The following is an 18230-nucleotide window of genomic DNA, read 5'->3' on the forward strand; positions in this document are numbered from 1 at the left end:
AATTTATCCTTGTCTGTTCATCCCTATCACCCATCTATTTTCCCTCTATCTATCCATTAATTCATCCATAATTCATCTGTCTGTCTGTCTGTCTTTCTATCTATCTATCTTGTCCATCTGTACATTTACTCACTCATCCATCCCTTGCTTTCCATTCATCAGTCCATCCCAACAATCCATCCTCCCTTCAATCTCTGATGATCCTTACTGATCCCTATCTATCTGTCCATTCATGTCTAATACATCTGTCTATCCATCCTTTCATTAATCTATTCATAATTCTTCCCTACCAATCAGCCACACATATTTACTATAACCCTTCCAACTACCCTTCCATCCTCACTATGCTCCATCCATCTATTTGTCCTTTTCCATCCTCTTCCATTCATCTGCTTTGATCCTCATCCATCCATCTATGTTGATCTATATTTTCATTCATTTATTCATTCATTCCATCATCGCTATTGATTTAACCATCTAACCTTCTATCCTTGTTGATTCCTTTTTATGCCTTTCATCCATTCATTTCCCCTATCCATTTATCCATATTTATCAACCATCCATTTTCCCTCTATCCGTTCATCTATCTATAACTCATCAATACAATCCAGCCACACATATTTACTTGTACCAATCCTTATACTCTTCCATCCTCACTAAGCTCTATCCATCCTTATCCTTATTCATCCTTATCCATTTATCCTGATACTGTGTAAGTAAATCCTTACCACATTGTCTATATCATCCATCCATCCATCCATCCATTCTTCCATCCATCCATCCATCCATGCCCCATCTCACCTGTCCACCCATTCTTCCATCCATCCATGTCCCATCTCACCTGTCCACCCATTCTCCAATCCATGCATCCATCCATCCATCCATTCATCCATCCGTCCACCCATTCTTCCATCCATCCATCCATCCATCCATGTCCCATCTCACCTGTCCACCCATTCTTCCATCCATCCATCCATCCATCCATCCATCCATCCGTGTCCCATCTCACCTGTCCACCCATTCTTTCATCCATTCATCCATCCATTTCCCATCTCACCGGTCCACCCATTCTTCCATCCCATTTTATTTATATTGGTTCCTATTCATCCATTCATCCCTCTCTATATTTATTCATCTCTATCCATACATATCTACTGTATAAAAGATAAGGATCGATCCATTTACTTTTTATTATTACTATTTATTATCTATTTATTCCTATAATTTATCTATCCATCCATATGTATCAATATGCCAACACCAGCTTTTTGTGATATAATACCTCCATGCTTCCATTCATTTATTTATCCCTATCCAAATCTATATCTATAGATATCGTCTATATCCGTACCTGTCTACAGGAATAGGGATCATTCAGCTCATCCATCTATTCTCCCGTCATTATCCAATTTTCCTTTCATCCATCTATCCATCCATATTAACAGTGTTATGTCAGCTCTCTCTCTCTCTCTCTCTCTCTCTCTCTCTACAGTCAGTGAGTCACGCCGTACCCCACGTGCTCTGAACCCCCCACCCCCCATTCTTAAAGACCAGACAAAAGAACCCCAAACAAAACATGAAACCCCTATCCCCCTCTCTCTTTATCTCTCTCTCCCCCTCTCTCTTTATCTCTCTCTCTCCCCCTCTCTCTCTCTCTCTCCTGTCTCTCTGTGCCCTGGCTGACAGTCTGTTCGCTGGCGGGCACAGGGCTGGCACATGCCCAGAAACATGCCAGCGGAGCCAGCCGGGACCATTGTGTGATCTCAATGCCCTGTTTTGTTTTGGTCAGTCCAGACTGGGGCGGTTATTATAGAGGCAGCTTCAGGAAAAGAGTTGTTTCAGCTTTACTGGAATGGGCTTTCACTTTCCAATATAATGTTATTTTTTTCCTCTATAAAATATTGTTATTTTACATTTTATAGGCTAAAAAGCAGATTTCTTAACATATTTTAAACCAGCATCTTCTGAATTAACATTTTACAAGCATTTACAGTAAAAGAAAAATCTCAGGTTTTCTTGAGGTTTAATGACTTCAGAAGAGATCAGAAAAGGTGAAATTTTATTACAAAATATTTAATATTAATAAAAAATCAACCCAACAATGACCCGGCATATGAAATAGGATCATGTCCCATGACTTTTGCCTTATCTAAGGTAAAGAATACTGCACTGGCCAGTGGGTATGCATTTGGAGCCTCTTGCATTGAACGTGGATGCATTAAATCTCCGGTCACAATGCACTGAGCTGTCCACTGTGGGTGGTAATTTTCACCTGTGGATTAAAAAAATCATAAATATGTGGCATTTTCAATCAACCTGCTTCCACTATCAGACCCAGAGGTGAGATAAAATATTGATATTGCAATATACTGTTTCATTTGCGTTTTGAGATACATATTAGATATGTGGCATCAAATATATTTATATATATTTATTGAAACATAGGAGTTCTAAACTCCTTAAGACCCTGCCCCCCAAATACAACTAAGTTTTGTACGTTCTCAAACCGTTCCCTAAGTTATTACTCAATAATCAACTTACATACTTTTGGTTTTATCTATTTTAAGTATATGTCTAAATAGTTTTGAACCTTTACAAATCCCAAAAATCGTCAGTGTGCTTTAAAATCCAGTGCGCCTTATTCATTAAATTTTACCAGTTAAGGAGCAGTAAAGCTACTCTGCTGAAGTACAGAGTTATACAGGAGTTTCAGTTAAGTTCTCCAACACCAATGCTGGAGCAGCATTAGCATTAGCAGCTAACTGCACTAAGCGCTAGCTCTTTCACCATGCAGAGGTGAGTAATATCGGCATGTAGTCAGTAATACAATGCTAACCCTGGCTAGCACTGCTGAAGCAGCATTAAGACTATCCGCTAACCGTGCTAAGCGCTAGCTCTTTTGCCGTTATTTGCATGTTTACCGTGTTAAAACAAACTATGTAAGATGAACCGACAGCTTAAATCGCCCTTGCTTATCAGAACACTCAGGGTTCCTCAGTATAAAGCTGCCGGGCAGCATTAGCTGCTAACCGTGGCGAGCGCTTAGGGCTTATCTGCTAATGCTAATGCTGCTGCACCCAGCCTTAGTGGAAATCTAGAATCTAAGCTTACTGTATATAAATGGAAGTGCTTTACCCAAATAAACTGTTTTCAGGAAAGAAATCTGTGTAGATTAACATCCAGCGCGTGTTTGACTTTAAAAGATGTTTTTTTTTTTTTAAGAATTACAGTTTTGTTTACTAAGCTTAGCTTAGCTTAGCTTTACAGGACTCACTGCCCCATGATGAGTCCTGCTGAATTAGAAGTAGAAACATGGCGACACCCCTGTTCCTTACTAGTTTCACATAATGCACCTTTTAATAACCTTATAGTGGGAAAAATACTTGCACCCATAGCTTACACAGATGTGCAAATGCACACACACATACACAGCTTGTATAGATCCTTTAGAGACGTATTGCCAATAGAATAGGACTCTCTGCAGCAAGTAAATAAACATGAATCTATTGGAACCATATCTAATGTAGGTGTCCCAATACTTTTATAAGTTTTTAAATTTTAAACCCAAGTCATTTCTCTTCAGCAGTGTCACTCATGAGATTAGAATGAGATTTCATAAAGGCTCATGCAGGTGTATTGTGCACATGTCCTTTTTTTTTTGTCCATATAGTTTTGTCCATATAGTATACAGTACCAGTCAAAAGTTTGGAAAAACATATTCTCATTTATTATTTATTTAGTTTTCTTTCTTTATGTATATATATTTTTTTACGTTGTACATTTAATATTGAAGACTATATTGAAGCTATAGCTATGTCTTCATGAGGGAGAGTCACCTGGAATAGTTTTCTCAGCGTCTTGAAGGAAGGAGTTCCTGGAGGTGCTGAACAATAGTTGCTGCTTTTCCTTCATGCTGTGAAGCTCCAGCTCATCCCAATTAAATCACCTCAAATCACCATCTCAGTTCATCAGGTTTAGATCAGGGGATTAATGTGGAGGAATAACACTTTTTTTTACTGTTTACTACATAATTCTATATGTGTCCCTTAACTGTTTTAATGTATTTAATATTAATCTTCAATGTAGAAAATACATTAAACGGCAACACTTTATTTTAAGGAACACAAATTAGGCGCTTATTAATGTCTTGTTATTTGCTTAATAAAGCCTTAATTAGACAATTGTAAATGATTTATTCACTACTTATTAAGCTTTATTCTGTGTATTCAGTCTTATTAGTGCTTAATTAGGGGTCTATTATGTGGAAATTATTAATAATGGCTGTATTAGTTCTTATAGTGCACGATAAACAGTCATGTTAGCACCCTGTTAATCAGATTATTAAGCATTAACTATTAGCTAATTCTACATGTTATTAGTGTTATTATAATTGGCAGCAGTTTGATCTATGTGAGTTTGGTAAGGTTATGGCTGTGCTGGAGTTTATTGAGTTAATAATGGTTTATTAAGTCACTAATAGACCAAGATGTGCACCATATTCTAAAGTGAGGTTCTGTTCATTACTGATTAGACACTAAAAAGAACTGAATGAATATTTCATCAATCACAGACCCCTAATTAAGCACCAATAACACTTACACAGAATAAAGGCTAATAATAAATAGTAGGAGTGTCACGATTCTCTAAATCCTCGATTCGATTTTATTTCCGATTTAATTTTTTCTTTTTTTTTTTTACAGCAGAGAGGCCTGTGCCAGTTTTCGATTAGTCTATGGTCAGTCATTGGTTTGATTCATCAAATTTAAAATATCTTACTTCAAAAGGTGGGCTTGATATAAGTGATGCAAAGTGATACAAGTGATCTGTAATAAAACACATGAGGCACTAATGGTCAAATTTAAATAATTTAATTAAGATATATATGTAATGCCATCTAGTGGCTTTTTTTGGTAGCAGCAGTGTGCACTATTAAAACAGCAATGTGCAACATAACAAAATAAATAACAAAAAATACAGGAACAGTCATGTACAAAATAATAGAACAATTAGAGCCTTAATAAACTGAACTCTATGCTACTGTAACAGTTAAACATGAAAAATAAGACTTTAAGACTTTTTCGGTCCCTGAGAATAAAACGTTTTTTTTTTTTCTTTAACAAAGATATAATATTAACTTTCTGAGAAAAAGATGCTCTTAAAGGTACCAAAAGATCATGACATAATTTTGATCGATTTCGATGAAATATTGAAATCGCAACACCCCTAATAAATAGTGTATAAATCATTTACAAATGTCTAAGTAAGGCTTTATTAAGCAAATAACAATAATTGTGTTCCTTAAAATAAAGTGTTACCCATTAAATGAAGAAACTAAGAAGAATACTGAATGGGAAAAGAGGTGTCCAGACTTTAGACTGGTACTGTTAGCATAAAGGCCTCATTCCTAAACCCACCTATTCTTCCTTTACTAAGCATTAATTACATGCTTATAAACTGTAATGAACCGCTTGGTTCTTTATGTAAGCTCGTCCTCTGTGTGCAGTAACTGATCTGGAGCAGAGGGCAGTGTGGGTCCTGTGTGAAAGCACTTTGGCCGGGATTCAGGGGCTGAAACTGAAGCAGTGATGGAGGTGTGTGTTTCTGCTGCAGGGCTCTGGTCTGGGATCTGAAGGCTGGCGCTCGGCTCTGGAGGTGTGATGTTGAAATCTTGCAGTGTTCCTGCAGTTTCAGCAAAACTCAACCCTGACTCACAGTCAAACTGCAGAGAAATCAAACCCTCTCCTAGGCTTGTGCTCTCTTAATCTTATCTTAATGTCTTTGTTTGGTATCACTTTAAAATAAACCTCCTTTATAAAGGGTTTATAAGTAGTCTAAACGGGGATTTTATTAATAGTAAATTATTAGGTTGTAAATACTTTATAAACTATTAGATAGTTACAACAAATACAACTTATCCTTTTCCCCATTAGTCAGTGCTATCATATCTAATCTAATAAAATAATATAGAAAGTCAGTTTAGTTATTTAATGCTATTTTATGTTAACATGCACCACATTATGATTATTAGATTAATGATTAATCTGAGTTGTTAAAGTTAATAACATATATGTTAATAATTACTGGCAGATAGAAGAGAAAAAGTCATATAAGCATCCAATAACTGATCTAATCTGATGTTTAACAGTATAAATGAATGTGGAATCACGATTTGGTACACTATTTTGTTTTACATTATATGCAGAAACTGCTTATTAATGGTTTATAAAGTATTTACAACTTGATTTATAAACTCCTTTATACACCATTCATAAACCATTTATAAAGGAGCCTCGTTTTTCGTTTCAATTGTTAAAATCAATTTCTGTTGTCCAATCCAGTTATGCAGAGAACTTTAGTGGGTAAGGCCAAAAAAATTGATTTCAAATTAAGAGTCACTTGTGCATGAGACGATGTGCTGCATTACTACAGCACAACTCAGTTAATCAAATTAAACTGATACAATAACTGATTATAGATTTTTTTAGAGGCTAATGGCCCTAAAAAAGAAACAAATCTACACTGATGGGCGTGGTGGTCTGTGTGTGGTGAGGTGTGTTCAGGTACATTTCTGGCGTGTTTCCCTTTTGACAGTGGAAAACACAGAAGCTCCACTGACTGATTAAAACCCTGACAACAGTCAATCATCAGAATCCATAGGTTCTGCTCTGGGTCCAGACTGCTGCTCTTGGTCCAGACTGCTGTTCTGGGTTCAGACTGCTGCTCTGGGTCCAAACTGCTGCTCCGGATTCAGACTGCTGCTCTGGGTCCAGACTGCTGCTCCGGATTCAGACTGATGCTCTGGATTTAGACTGCTGCTCTGGGTTCAGACTGCTGCTCAGGGTCCAGACTGCTGCTCAGGGTCCAGACTGCTGCTCCGGGTGCAGACTGCTGCTCAGGGTCCAGACTGCTGCTCTGGGTCCAGACTGCTGCTCAGGGTCCAGACTGCTGCTCCGGGTTCAGACTGCTGCTCAGGGTCCAGACTGCTGCTCAGGGTTCAGACTGCTGCTCAGGGTCCAGACTGCTGCTCCGGGTACAGACTGCTGCTCAGGGTCCAGACTGCTGCTCTGGGTCCTGACTGCTGCTCAGGGTCCAGACTGCTGCTCTGGGTTCAGACTGCTGCTCTGGGTCCTGACTGCTGCTCAGGGTCCAGACTGCTGCTCTGGGTTCAGACTGCTGCTCTGGGTTCAGACTGCTGCTCCGGATTCAGACTGCTGCTCTGAGTCTGACTGATGGGAGTCTGGCTGCTGTTTCAGGTCTAGCAGCACATTATCAGTAATTAGGCGTGTTCCTGAAGCAGATAATGATGGGCCCTGACTCTCAGTGCCGGTTCCTCAGCCGTGACGGGTCTGTGGGTGATCAGGCGTCTCTCTGAGCTGATTGGTGATTTGTAATCCGTGTGTTTAAGTGTGTAAAAGTCTGTCTGCTCTCAGTGAGTAAATAACCTCTTAGCCTCTGATCCTCCACACTGCACTGCCTCACACCAGTTCACTGTACAGGACCTTAACTCACCCTCACACACTGCAGCAGATACGGATTGCTGACTATAATAAAATATTTATCACTTCATATTCAGTATATCATTGAAACAACAGGTTTCGATCAAGGTTTATTCTCTATTATATTTGTGACAATAAGAAAAAAATAAAACAATAATGGAATAAATATTATAATATTAATAAGAATCTACAGGGGTTGGGCAATGAAACACCTGGTTTTAGAGCACAATAATTGATTGTGGTGATGGACAGTTCTGGTTGAAACAGGAGAGTTGAGGTGCACATTGAATTCTGCGTGATTTGATCAGCCGTGGTTTTATGTTTTTTGGATGCAATCCGGGTTAGCACCCGAACATCCCTTTCAGACAGCTTCCTCTTACAGCGTCCACAGTTAATCCTGTTGGATGTGGTTGGTCCTTCTTGGTGGTATGCTGACATTACCCTGGATACCGTGGCTCTTGATGCATCACAAAGACTTGCTGTCTTGGTCACAGATGCTCCAGCAAGACGTGCACCAACAAATTGTCCTCTTTTGAACTCTGGTATGTCTCCCATAATGTTGTGTGCATTGTAATATTTAGAGCAGAACTGTGCTCTTACCCTGCTAATTGAACCTTCACACTCTGCTCTTACTGGTGCAATGTGCAATTAATGAAGATTGAACACCAGGCTCCTCCAATTTAGCCATGAAACCTCCCACACTAAAATGACAGGTGTTTCAGTTTCATTGTCCAACCCCTGTAAATCTTCTTCTTATTCTTCTTCTTGTTCTTAATATTATTAGAGACACTATAAAGATGCTATATTAGGCTATTTTTGCTTTATTATTATAGTTTGGCCTCAAAACAAACATCTTCACAGGGTGGAAATAGATTGTAAGTGTTATTGTGTAATAAACTATATAATTAACTATATTTTTGTGTAATTACATTTTAATAGAAAATTAATAGCCCAATGACAGTAAGAACTCTGACTACCAGTTTGTAATAATTGTCTTTTTGTGGGATGATGAGGGTGATGGGGGGTGGTATTCTGACCTTGATAAAGGTTCAGATCACAGCATGGCCACGCCCCCCCAGTCCCCCTTACTCTCTCTCCTCTTTTCCTCTTTCTTCATCCCTCGTTTCCCCCCTGCAGCAGGAGCAGCGACTCCCCTCGCCCCCCTCATTACCGTCAGCTTGGCGCTGTCTCAGCCGGTTATTACAGCCGTCGCCCTGTCAGCGCTCTGAGCTCCGGCCCTGTACTTTACTGAGGGGCGGAGCTTCAGTCTCAGCCTGACGATGGAAACCCTAATTAGAGCTTTAACTTTAAAACAGGATCGTTAGGAGACGCAGTGATTATAATGAGCTATAGTTAAACCCACTGCTTAGTTCTGAACTACATACATAAGGAGCTTCATTCTGTCCACTTCAGTGCATATGTGATTTTTTATTAAAATTATTACACTACAGTGCCTGTGTACAGAAATGACGGGTTTGTGAGCATGAAGTATTTTTTTTTTCAGTGGTTAAAACCTCTAATGCACTAACTTAGGAGCAATTCTGCCAGTTTGTATTGATTTTGCATGCATCTACTGATTAGTCACTCTTGATGTAATAAAACAGACATAAGAGGTAAAGTGTTAATGTAAAGACTCTGGTACAGGAAGACGTCTGGCTGACCCACATGGCAACAGCACCTTTAGTTCAGCTTAACATTGAACTAAGTCTCAGTTTCAGCAGTGAAGAAAATAGTTAGAATTAGTCTGACAGGTGAAGTGATGAACAGTAATAAAGCCATTGATACAGTATTATATATATATATATATATATATACAGGGGTCGGACAATGAAACTGAAACACCTGTCATTTTAATGAGGGAGGTTTCATGGCTAAATTGAAGCAGCCTGGTGGCCAATCTTCATTAATTGCACATTGCACCAGTAAGCAGGGTAAGAGCACAGTTTTGCTGAAAATATTGCAATGCACACAACATTATGGAGACATACCAGAGTTCAAAAGAGGACACATTGTTGATGCACGTCTTGCTGGAGCATCTGTGACCAAGACAGCAAGTCTTTGTGATGCATCAAGAGCCACGGTATGCAGGGTAATGTCAGCATACCACCAAGAAGGGCCAACCACATCCAACAGGATTAACTGTGGATGCTGTAAGAGGAAGCTGTCTGAAAGGGATGTTCGGGCACTAACCCGGATTGTATCCAAAAAACCACGGCTACCAACTTGTTGCAAGCCCAGCATAAGAGATATAACACCCAATAACAACCAACCAACCAATAGCTTGTGATCTCAGTGACCCTGTGTGTGTGTGTGTGTATGTTTGTGTGTGTGTGTTTAGTTATTTGTGGGGATTGGATGCCCTTTGTTTGACTTGTAGTTTGTGGGTGTGGAGATGTTTGGCTGCTTTCCATCAGGAAACTACAGAAACTCACGAAAACACTCCACAAAGCCTGGAAAACACACTATAGAGAGTGTGTGTGTGTGTGAATGTGCTGACGACATTAGTCAGATGAGAATGGATTGGCCCTGTCAGCACACTGCACTCCTGACACACACACACACACACACACACACTGTCCTCACAATGACACCACACTGAATACAAATGTGCAGGGTTTGTACCTGAGGCAGAGTGGACACGACTATTAAAGTATTCCCTCAGGAGATAATATACACTGACATGCCAAAAGTCATGGGACACAAGACTAGCAGAACTTGTTTCCTCTAAGTAATGGATGGAGCTGCATCATTTCAGAGAGCACACTTAGCTCTACTTCTTCACAACTTAATACTGAAAGCTTTATTTTTGAGTCCTATTTTATACAAAGTAATATATATAGAATGATGACATTATTTCATTTTATTAAAGGAGAACTCCGATGTAAAATGGACATTCGTTGTAGTAAAACATGATAAAAAGTTCTTATCTTCGATGAATAGCACACCTCCGCTCTCCCACAGCGTTCCGAGATCCAGAAATAACATTAACAGTTTGTCCAAACACCCTTCAGGCTGGGTGATACGGGGCATAATTTACCCAGACAAATTCGCTTTTCCACCGTTATCCAGCTCAAAGTAGCTCCACACCTCCTTGCTAGAGTCCGGAGAGCCCTGACATTTAAAACGAGGCATTAATAACTTAAAAAGTGCAGAAGAAGCTTATTAAAAAACACTGGTTACATCCCATAATGCTAGCTTCAGCTCCGAGCGCCGCCATCACTGAACTGATACACTGAACTGAACACCGATGACATATACATATATATATATACATAGACTCTGCATAGCCTGCCTTCTGGCGGCAACTGCTATGCTATGCAGAGTCTGTGTATGTATATATATGTCTATGTCATTATCAGTTCAATAATGGAGGCGCTCAGAGCTTAAGCTACGTTTTTAAGAGTGGATTTTAATAAGCTTCTTGTGCACTTTTTAAGTTATTAATGCCTTGTTTTAAATGTCAGGGCTCTTCGGATTCTAGCAAAGAGGTGTGGAGCTACTTTGAGCTGGATAACGGTGGAAAAAACGATTTATCGGGGCAAATTATGCCCCATATCACCCAGTCTGAAGGGTGTTTGGACAAACTTTTAATTTTATTTCAGGATCTCTGAACGCTGTGGGAGAACGTAGGTGCGCTATTCATCAAAGGTAAGAACTTTTTATCATGTTTTACTATAACAAAAGTCCATTTTACACTGGAATTCTCCTTTAATATAACATACTGTATATGTATATGACCTGCAGTCTACATTACAGTAAATGAATGAGTGGATATTGGGCAGCTTTTTCATCTCATCTATAGTTCATAAGCTCTCAGTGTGGGTGCAGTCTGGTGCTGTGGTGATGCCAGCTACTGCTCCCATATGCTCTCTGTACTGTACACTGTCAGGATGGTGTAGAAAAAAAAGTCACTGTGAGTCACTGAAGATGCTTCCTCGTTCAGATCAGTACATTCTGATTCATTTCTCACTCTTACCACATTTTTTTATTAGCTGCATTTTAATAGCAATTGCAATAGTAAAACTAGTGCTGTGCGATATGACGATAAATATCATGGGGAAGATAGAAAAGTGTCTATTGTGCTACATACCTTCTAATGTCCCTATCGTTTCTACAGTAATTTCATCTATTATTCATGCAGATATATAAAGTAGGCTACAATGAAATGTATTGGCATGGTCACTTTGCATAAACTCGGTTTATACAAGTGATAATAAAGTAATTTTCGCAAAAAAAGCTTTATAATGTGGTTTTGCGACATGGCGCTGCTTTACGTTATTAAAACTCATGAGAGCTGAACAATGGAGACGCATTGTTATTTTGAAAAAAATAGCTACTGCATCTACTTCATCTGTTTTCATTTGATACATATATATATATATATATATATATATATATATATATATATATATATATATATTGCTGCACTAAAAGGTAGTAATTCTCATTTGTGAAAGTTTGGTTTAATGTCACTTTGAATTAAAGTTGAAAAAAAGTAAGCAATGATATTATTTTGTCATATTTTTTGAAGAATAACTGAAAACATATTTAAATATTGTATATCATGATATATATATATCGTTATCGTGATATAAAAAAAAAAATCCATATCGTGATATATGATTTTTCTCATCGCCCAGTACTACTAAAAACACTTTAGCAGAACTTTAGGTTATCATTTATTTACAGGGTTACAGATTTACAGATTTACTGATATATATCAGCTCTGAGCTATAGAAATAAAAGACGTTCCAAAACAGCTCTGAAGTGAACCACACTCTTACTTACACTCTTTTTCTCTTATATTAGACTTTATGTGCACTATTTAAGTGATCTTAAGGTAAGGTAACGCTATATATAGCGTTCTGGTCAATTTTGCATTGTGCAGCTGGATTTAGAGGGTGTTGGTGTGTTTTTGGTTTCATGAGGCCTCAAAAAATATGCCTTGCACGGCTAAAAACACACTAAAGTCATGTACTAATTCTCTTAACCCTCCTGTTATGTTCATTTGTCAGGAACAGCAGTGGTGTTCCTGGGTCAGTTTGACCTGGTGCATGTTTAATTATCGATATTATAATATTATAGATCAAAAATCTAAATAAAATTAAAAATCGTGTGAAGGTTTTATTACTAACTCTTTTACTAATTATTCTAGCCATATTTAGTGCAGTGGTATTCCTTACCTTTAACAGGTAATGGTTTAAATAGGATAATTCACTCATTTTTCATAAAAAAAAAAAGTTCAAACTGTTTTTTTTTTATGTTTCGCTACTTTATTACTTTTGAAAGACCAACATATAAAACTAGATAAGTGCATTTCCTGAAGGAATCGCAGAATGGTTGCGCAGCTAAAAGGGCTCCCACTGTTCGCTATGGTCATTGCTATGAGGTTGCTAGGCGCTTGCTATGGTGTCTGTGGTGGTTGCTAAGGTGTTGCTAAGGCATTGCTATGGTATCCATAATAGTTGATATGGTGTTGCTAAGTGGTTGCTAAGGTGTTGCTATGGTATCCGGGGTGGTTGCTATGGTGTTGCTATGGTGTCCAGGGTGGTTGTTATGATGTTGCTATGTGGGTGCTAGGTGGTTGCTAAGGTGTTACTATGGTATCCGGGGTGGTTGCTATGGTGTTGCTATGGTGTCCAGGGTGGTTGTTATGATGTTGCTATGTGGGTGCTAGGTGGTTGCTAAGGTGTTACTATGGTATCCGGGGTGGTTGCTATGGTGTTGCTATGGTGTCCAGGGTGGTTGTTATGATGTTGCTATGTGGGTGCTAGGTGGTTGCTAAGGTGTTACTATGGTATCTGGGGTGGTGTTTCAATTAGGACAATTCAATTGTTTTTCATGAAAAAAATGGAAAAAAATGAAAATGTTTCACTACTTTATTTCTTAATTTTGTTTTAATTTTAGTTTTTGCAGGGGGTGTTGCTAAGTGGTTGCTAAGATGTTGCTATGGTATCCAGGGTGGTTGCTGTGGTGTTGGTATGGTGTCCAGGGTGGTTGCTGTGGTGTTGGTATGGTGTCCAGGGTGGTTGTTATGATGTTGCTATGTGGGTGCTAGGTGGTTGCTAAGGTGTTACTATGGTATCCGGGGTGGTTGCTATGGGGTTGCTATGGTGTCCAGGGTGGTTGTTATGATGTTGCTATGTGGGTGCTAGGTGGTTGCTAAGGTGTTACTATGGTATCCGGGGTGGTGTTTCAATTAGGACAATTCACTTGTTTTTCATGCAAAAATTATCAAACTGTTTTTTTATGTTTCGCTACTTTATTTCTTAATTTTGTTTTAATTTTAGTTTTTGCAGGGGGTGTTCACAAATATGTGAGATGAACCATTTTTATATTGTGTATATATGTTGATTACACTAATTAAGATAAGTAGAAAAGTTTCATACTGAAAAAAAATACTTTCAACTATTTTTCTTAGATCTTCAAACTTTAAAATGGGTCAATTTCATGGGTGTGTTTTGGGTGTTACATGAAATAAACCAATCAGTGCGCCAGTCATCATTCCCTTTAAGAGGGAAGGTGAGCTCTGACTTTGGCACGTTCGTATCTTAACAGTGTGGTGCTTTTTTGCGTCTCAGCAGAGACAGATACTGACCTGTGCATTCACACTGTGAAGATTCACCAGCAGCTCATTTAAGGGAACAGTAATGTTGTTTTATTCTTTATTCTGATTATTGTTGAGGTAAAAGTTGTGTTTGTGCTCTGCAGTGTGTCTGTGTGTGTTTAATGAGTGGGGGTGTATGAGCGCTGGGAGCACCTATAGGAATAGACTCTGATGATTGACTGTTGTCAGGGTTTTAATCAGTCAGTGGAGCTCCTGTGTTTTCCACCACCAAGATAGCATAGAAATATGTAATAAGGGGGTGACAGAATTCATCAGAACTTGTGAATTGAAAACATGCCATGTATGCGATGGTGACAGAGTATAGTAAAGTTCTTTAGAGAGCATAGTCACTAAACTGCAGTGTGAGGGGGAGAGGAAGTGAAAGACACATATATATAGAGAGAGAGGGAGAAAGAGAGAGATATACAGTAGAGATAGACAGAGAGAAAGGCTGAGTGTTGAAAGTGTTAAGGATGAATCAGCTCTCAGTGCGAAAACAGAAAGAGCATTCTCATAGGAGTCAAACGGAGGTGTTTAATGATTACACAACACACACACACTCTTTCTTTTTATTTCTTTCTTTCACTCTTTCTTACCCTCTTTCTCTCTCATTTTTGTCTCTCTTTGTTCTTTCTTTCTTTCTTACTCACTTTTACGCACTGAATCTGTATTTTCCTTTCTCTCTCTAGCTCTCTCACTCGTTCTTTATCTCACCGTTTCTCGTTCTTTGTCTCTCTTTCTTACTCTCACTCACAGAATTGTTTTTTTCATTTCTTTCTCTCGCTCTCTCACTCTCTTCTTCTCTCTCTTAGTGTCTCTTGTTCTTTCTCTCTTATTTACTCTCTTTCTGTCTCTTTCTTACTCCCTCTCTCATTCTGTCTTGTTTTTTTTTCCTTTCTTACTCTCTCTCACTCTGTAAATCTGTCTCTTCCTTGTTCTCTTCTTCTCTCTCTTATTCTTTCTCTCTCTCTCTCTCTCTTTCTTACTCTCTCATGTTCTTTATTTTCCTCTCTCTCATTGAATCTCTCTCTCAGTTTAGATCAATTCAAGTTTTATTAGCAAAGACTGTTTTAAAAACAATATTGCCTCTCTCTCTCTCTTTCGCTCTCTCTATCACTCTTACTATTTCTCAGTCTTTTTTATTCTTTCTTTCTTGACTCTCTCTCTCTCTCTCTCTCTCTCTCTCTCTCTGAGAGTTGGACTCTTTAGTTCTGGTCTCCATCTGCTTGTGATCCTTCTCTTGACTCACTCACTGCCTGTGTGTGTGTGTGTGTGAAGTGTGTGTAGAGAGTGTGTGTGTGTGTGTATGACTGAGCTCCACGTGAGGACCATCTGCCTCTGGTGCTGCCCACCTCTCTGAGGGAGGAGTGGGTTAACCTGCAGTTTTCTCGGTGTATCTCTCCTGTAACTGGGTGTAAAGTGGTTCAGGCTTGTCTTACTGGTTTTACTGGTCGTCCGTCAGCAGCACTGTGGGCAGCTCTGGTCTCTGTGGGATTCCCTCTTACAGTACAGTAAAGAAATCAGCGACAGTAAGCTGCACACTGCCTGGCAACAGCAGACTTCAGCTCCCAGAGCTCCTGCTGAGCTGGATCCCAGTGTTTTAAAGGGCCTGGAACCTGGAAACAGCCTCCTGCACTGGATTACAGTATTAGAGTGAAAGGAGTATCTTAGGGCTGCACGATATTGGAAAGATTTTACGATTTTTTGACGATATATATCACGATATTAAACAATGCAGGACCCAGTCAGTTTTAAGCACTCAAAACCTGAGAAAAACAGCAAAACAACAGTAATTAGCCCTTTAATCAGGCATTTAAATGGCTTATAAAGGTAAATAAGAGCGTTTTTCTGGGAATAAAAGTGTGAATTCAGCTGTAACTGGAAATATCTGTGCAAAACTGTGCTTGCCTGAGGTGCAAAACTTTCCACATGTGCTCACAATTACAAGCACGTGTCCAACCATGTGGATGGAGGCCATGCGGTTACCTCATGTTTACTGTTTAGTCTTTAAATCTCTTGTCTTGCCTTTATGAATGAATAATAAGCAGCTTATAGGAGCTTCAACCTTACAGCAGCTTTTATATTAAACACAGTTTAAACAGAACCACGTTTTTGCCCTCATGTGGAAAAAGTCAGTATCTAATAATGTTTTGCAGCAATCCAGTATATTCTGGAAAGATTTTACGATTTTTTGACGACATATATCACGATATTAAACAATGCAGGGCCCATGACTTCACCAGCCCCTCCCCCACCCGTGTGCTGTCTCACGTCCGGACCAATCAGGAGCTGAGTCAGCCTTAAGCACTCAAAAACCGAGAAACACATTAAAACAACAGTAATTAGCCCTTTAATCAGGCATTTAAATGGTTTTTAAAGGTGAATAAGAGCGTTTGTTTTTTCTGGGATTAAAAGCGTGAATTCAGCTGTAACTGGAAATATCTGTGCTGCAAAACTGTGCTGGACTGAGGTGCACAGCTTACCACACATGCTCACATTTACAAGCACGTGCCCAACCATGTGAATGGAGGCCATCGGGAGCTTCAACCTTACAGCAGCTTTTATATTAAACACAGTTTAAACCGCTTTTTTGCCCTTGTCAGTATCTATTAAAGTTTTGCAGCAATCCAGTATATTCTGCATATCATTTCATGGCTGCAGTATATAATATATACTCTAATATCACTCACGCTGGTTTCTTCTTCTCCTCCAGATCACGTGTCTGCAGGATTTCTTCGGAGAGGACGACGTGTTCATCGCCTGTGGGCCGGAGAAGTTCCGCTACGCTCAGGATGATTTTGTGTTGGATCACAGCGGTAAGGCTTCAGAAGCCTTTCTGACTGGTAGGCCTGCCTAATCACTAACTTCATTACTAACCCAGTGTCTTTAAACCATGCCTTTTCCCCATGCTTTATTTACCCTTAAACACACACACACACACACAAATATACATAAAAAAGACAAACTATAGTAGTCATACACAGATTATTTATTACTGTATTCATTTTATTACTTCAGCTAAATACAGAAAAAAATAGAGATCACTTAAAAATGATGAGTTTCTTTGATTTTACCAAATTGAAAACCTCTGTAATATAATCAAGAGAAAGATTGATGATCACAAGCCATCAAACCAAACTAAACTGCTTGAATTTTGCACCAGGAGTAAAGCAGCATAAAGTTATCCAAAAGCAGTGTGTAAGACTGGTGGAGGAGAACATGATGCCAAGATGCATGAAAACTGTGATTAAAAACCAGGGTTATTCCACCAAATATTGATTTTTGATTTCTTTTTTTTATTCAGCCATTTCTTATTTTCTGCAAATAAATGCTCTAGAAGACAATTTTTTTTTTTGGAATTTGGGAGAAATGTTGTCTGTAGTTTATAGAATAAAACAACAATGTTCATTTTACTCAAACATAAACCTATAAATATCAAAATCAGAGAAACTGATTCAGTAACTAAAGTGCTCTCTTATTTTTTTTCCAGAGTTGTATGTATATATGTATTAATATGTATTTAAAACATACCAATTAATATTTTCTTGTAAACTGTGAATTTTGATCATATTAAACTGTGTACAAAACAATTTAATAATATGATACATTACTCCAAACTGGATGTTTGACAGATTTGAGAATGTTAATGTATTCCTTAAACTGTAGGATTATTATGCATTTATTATTATTTTTTTCCAAATACTATGATTTATTCTGTTATTACTACACATCATTTCCTTTCTACAATAATGTATTTATAATTTATCAGTGTCTACTATAAATTATTTAATTTAATAATAAATTAATTAGTATCTACTAATCAGATAAGATATTAAGTAATCAGATATTAATATATATTGAAAAATATTTAATTAATAATAGATGCTAGGGCTGGTGCTAAATATTGATAGTATTATATGATATATTGGATCTTGACATCATCGTTATTAAAGGCAATGTAACGCAATAATATTATATAATGAGATACCCTGTGATTTCAACTCCTAATACAGTGCTCTGCAAAAGTTTTGGAAAAGTGGGGTCTTTACCTTGATTTCTACTGTAGTCTGAATCAGAGAGCTTTGAGAGTCTATGGGTGAAAATCAGTTGGAACCATTAGAGCATTA

At 38.3% G+C, this 18230-nt stretch overlaps 1 protein-coding gene across 6 annotated transcripts in view; it reads left to right on the forward strand.

The window, feature by feature from the left end:
• The window catches only part of dclk2a (doublecortin-like kinase 2a), a 115557-nt gene that overhangs the window by 38496 nt on the left and 58831 nt on the right, over positions 1 to 18230 (forward strand). For 4 of the 6 annotated variants that reach the window (XR_002651879.2, XM_022684435.2, XM_022684437.2 and 1 more), the window contains exon 3: positions 16817 to 16946. Coding sequence is in view for 5 of the 6 variants with exons in the window: in XM_022684435.2 (XP_022540156.2) it covers positions 16817 to 16946 (130 nt within the window). In the remaining variant the exon portion in view is untranslated. The remainder of the gene's footprint in view (positions 1 to 16816; positions 16947 to 18230) is intronic. The other 2 variants (XM_022684436.2, XM_022684439.2) reach the window with 1 other exon arrangement.

This window comes from Astyanax mexicanus, chromosome 7 (assembly GCF_023375975.1).
Source record: "Astyanax mexicanus isolate ESR-SI-001 chromosome 7, AstMex3_surface, whole genome shotgun sequence".
Lineage (NCBI taxonomy): Eukaryota > Metazoa > Chordata > Actinopteri > Characiformes > Acestrorhamphidae > Astyanax > Astyanax mexicanus.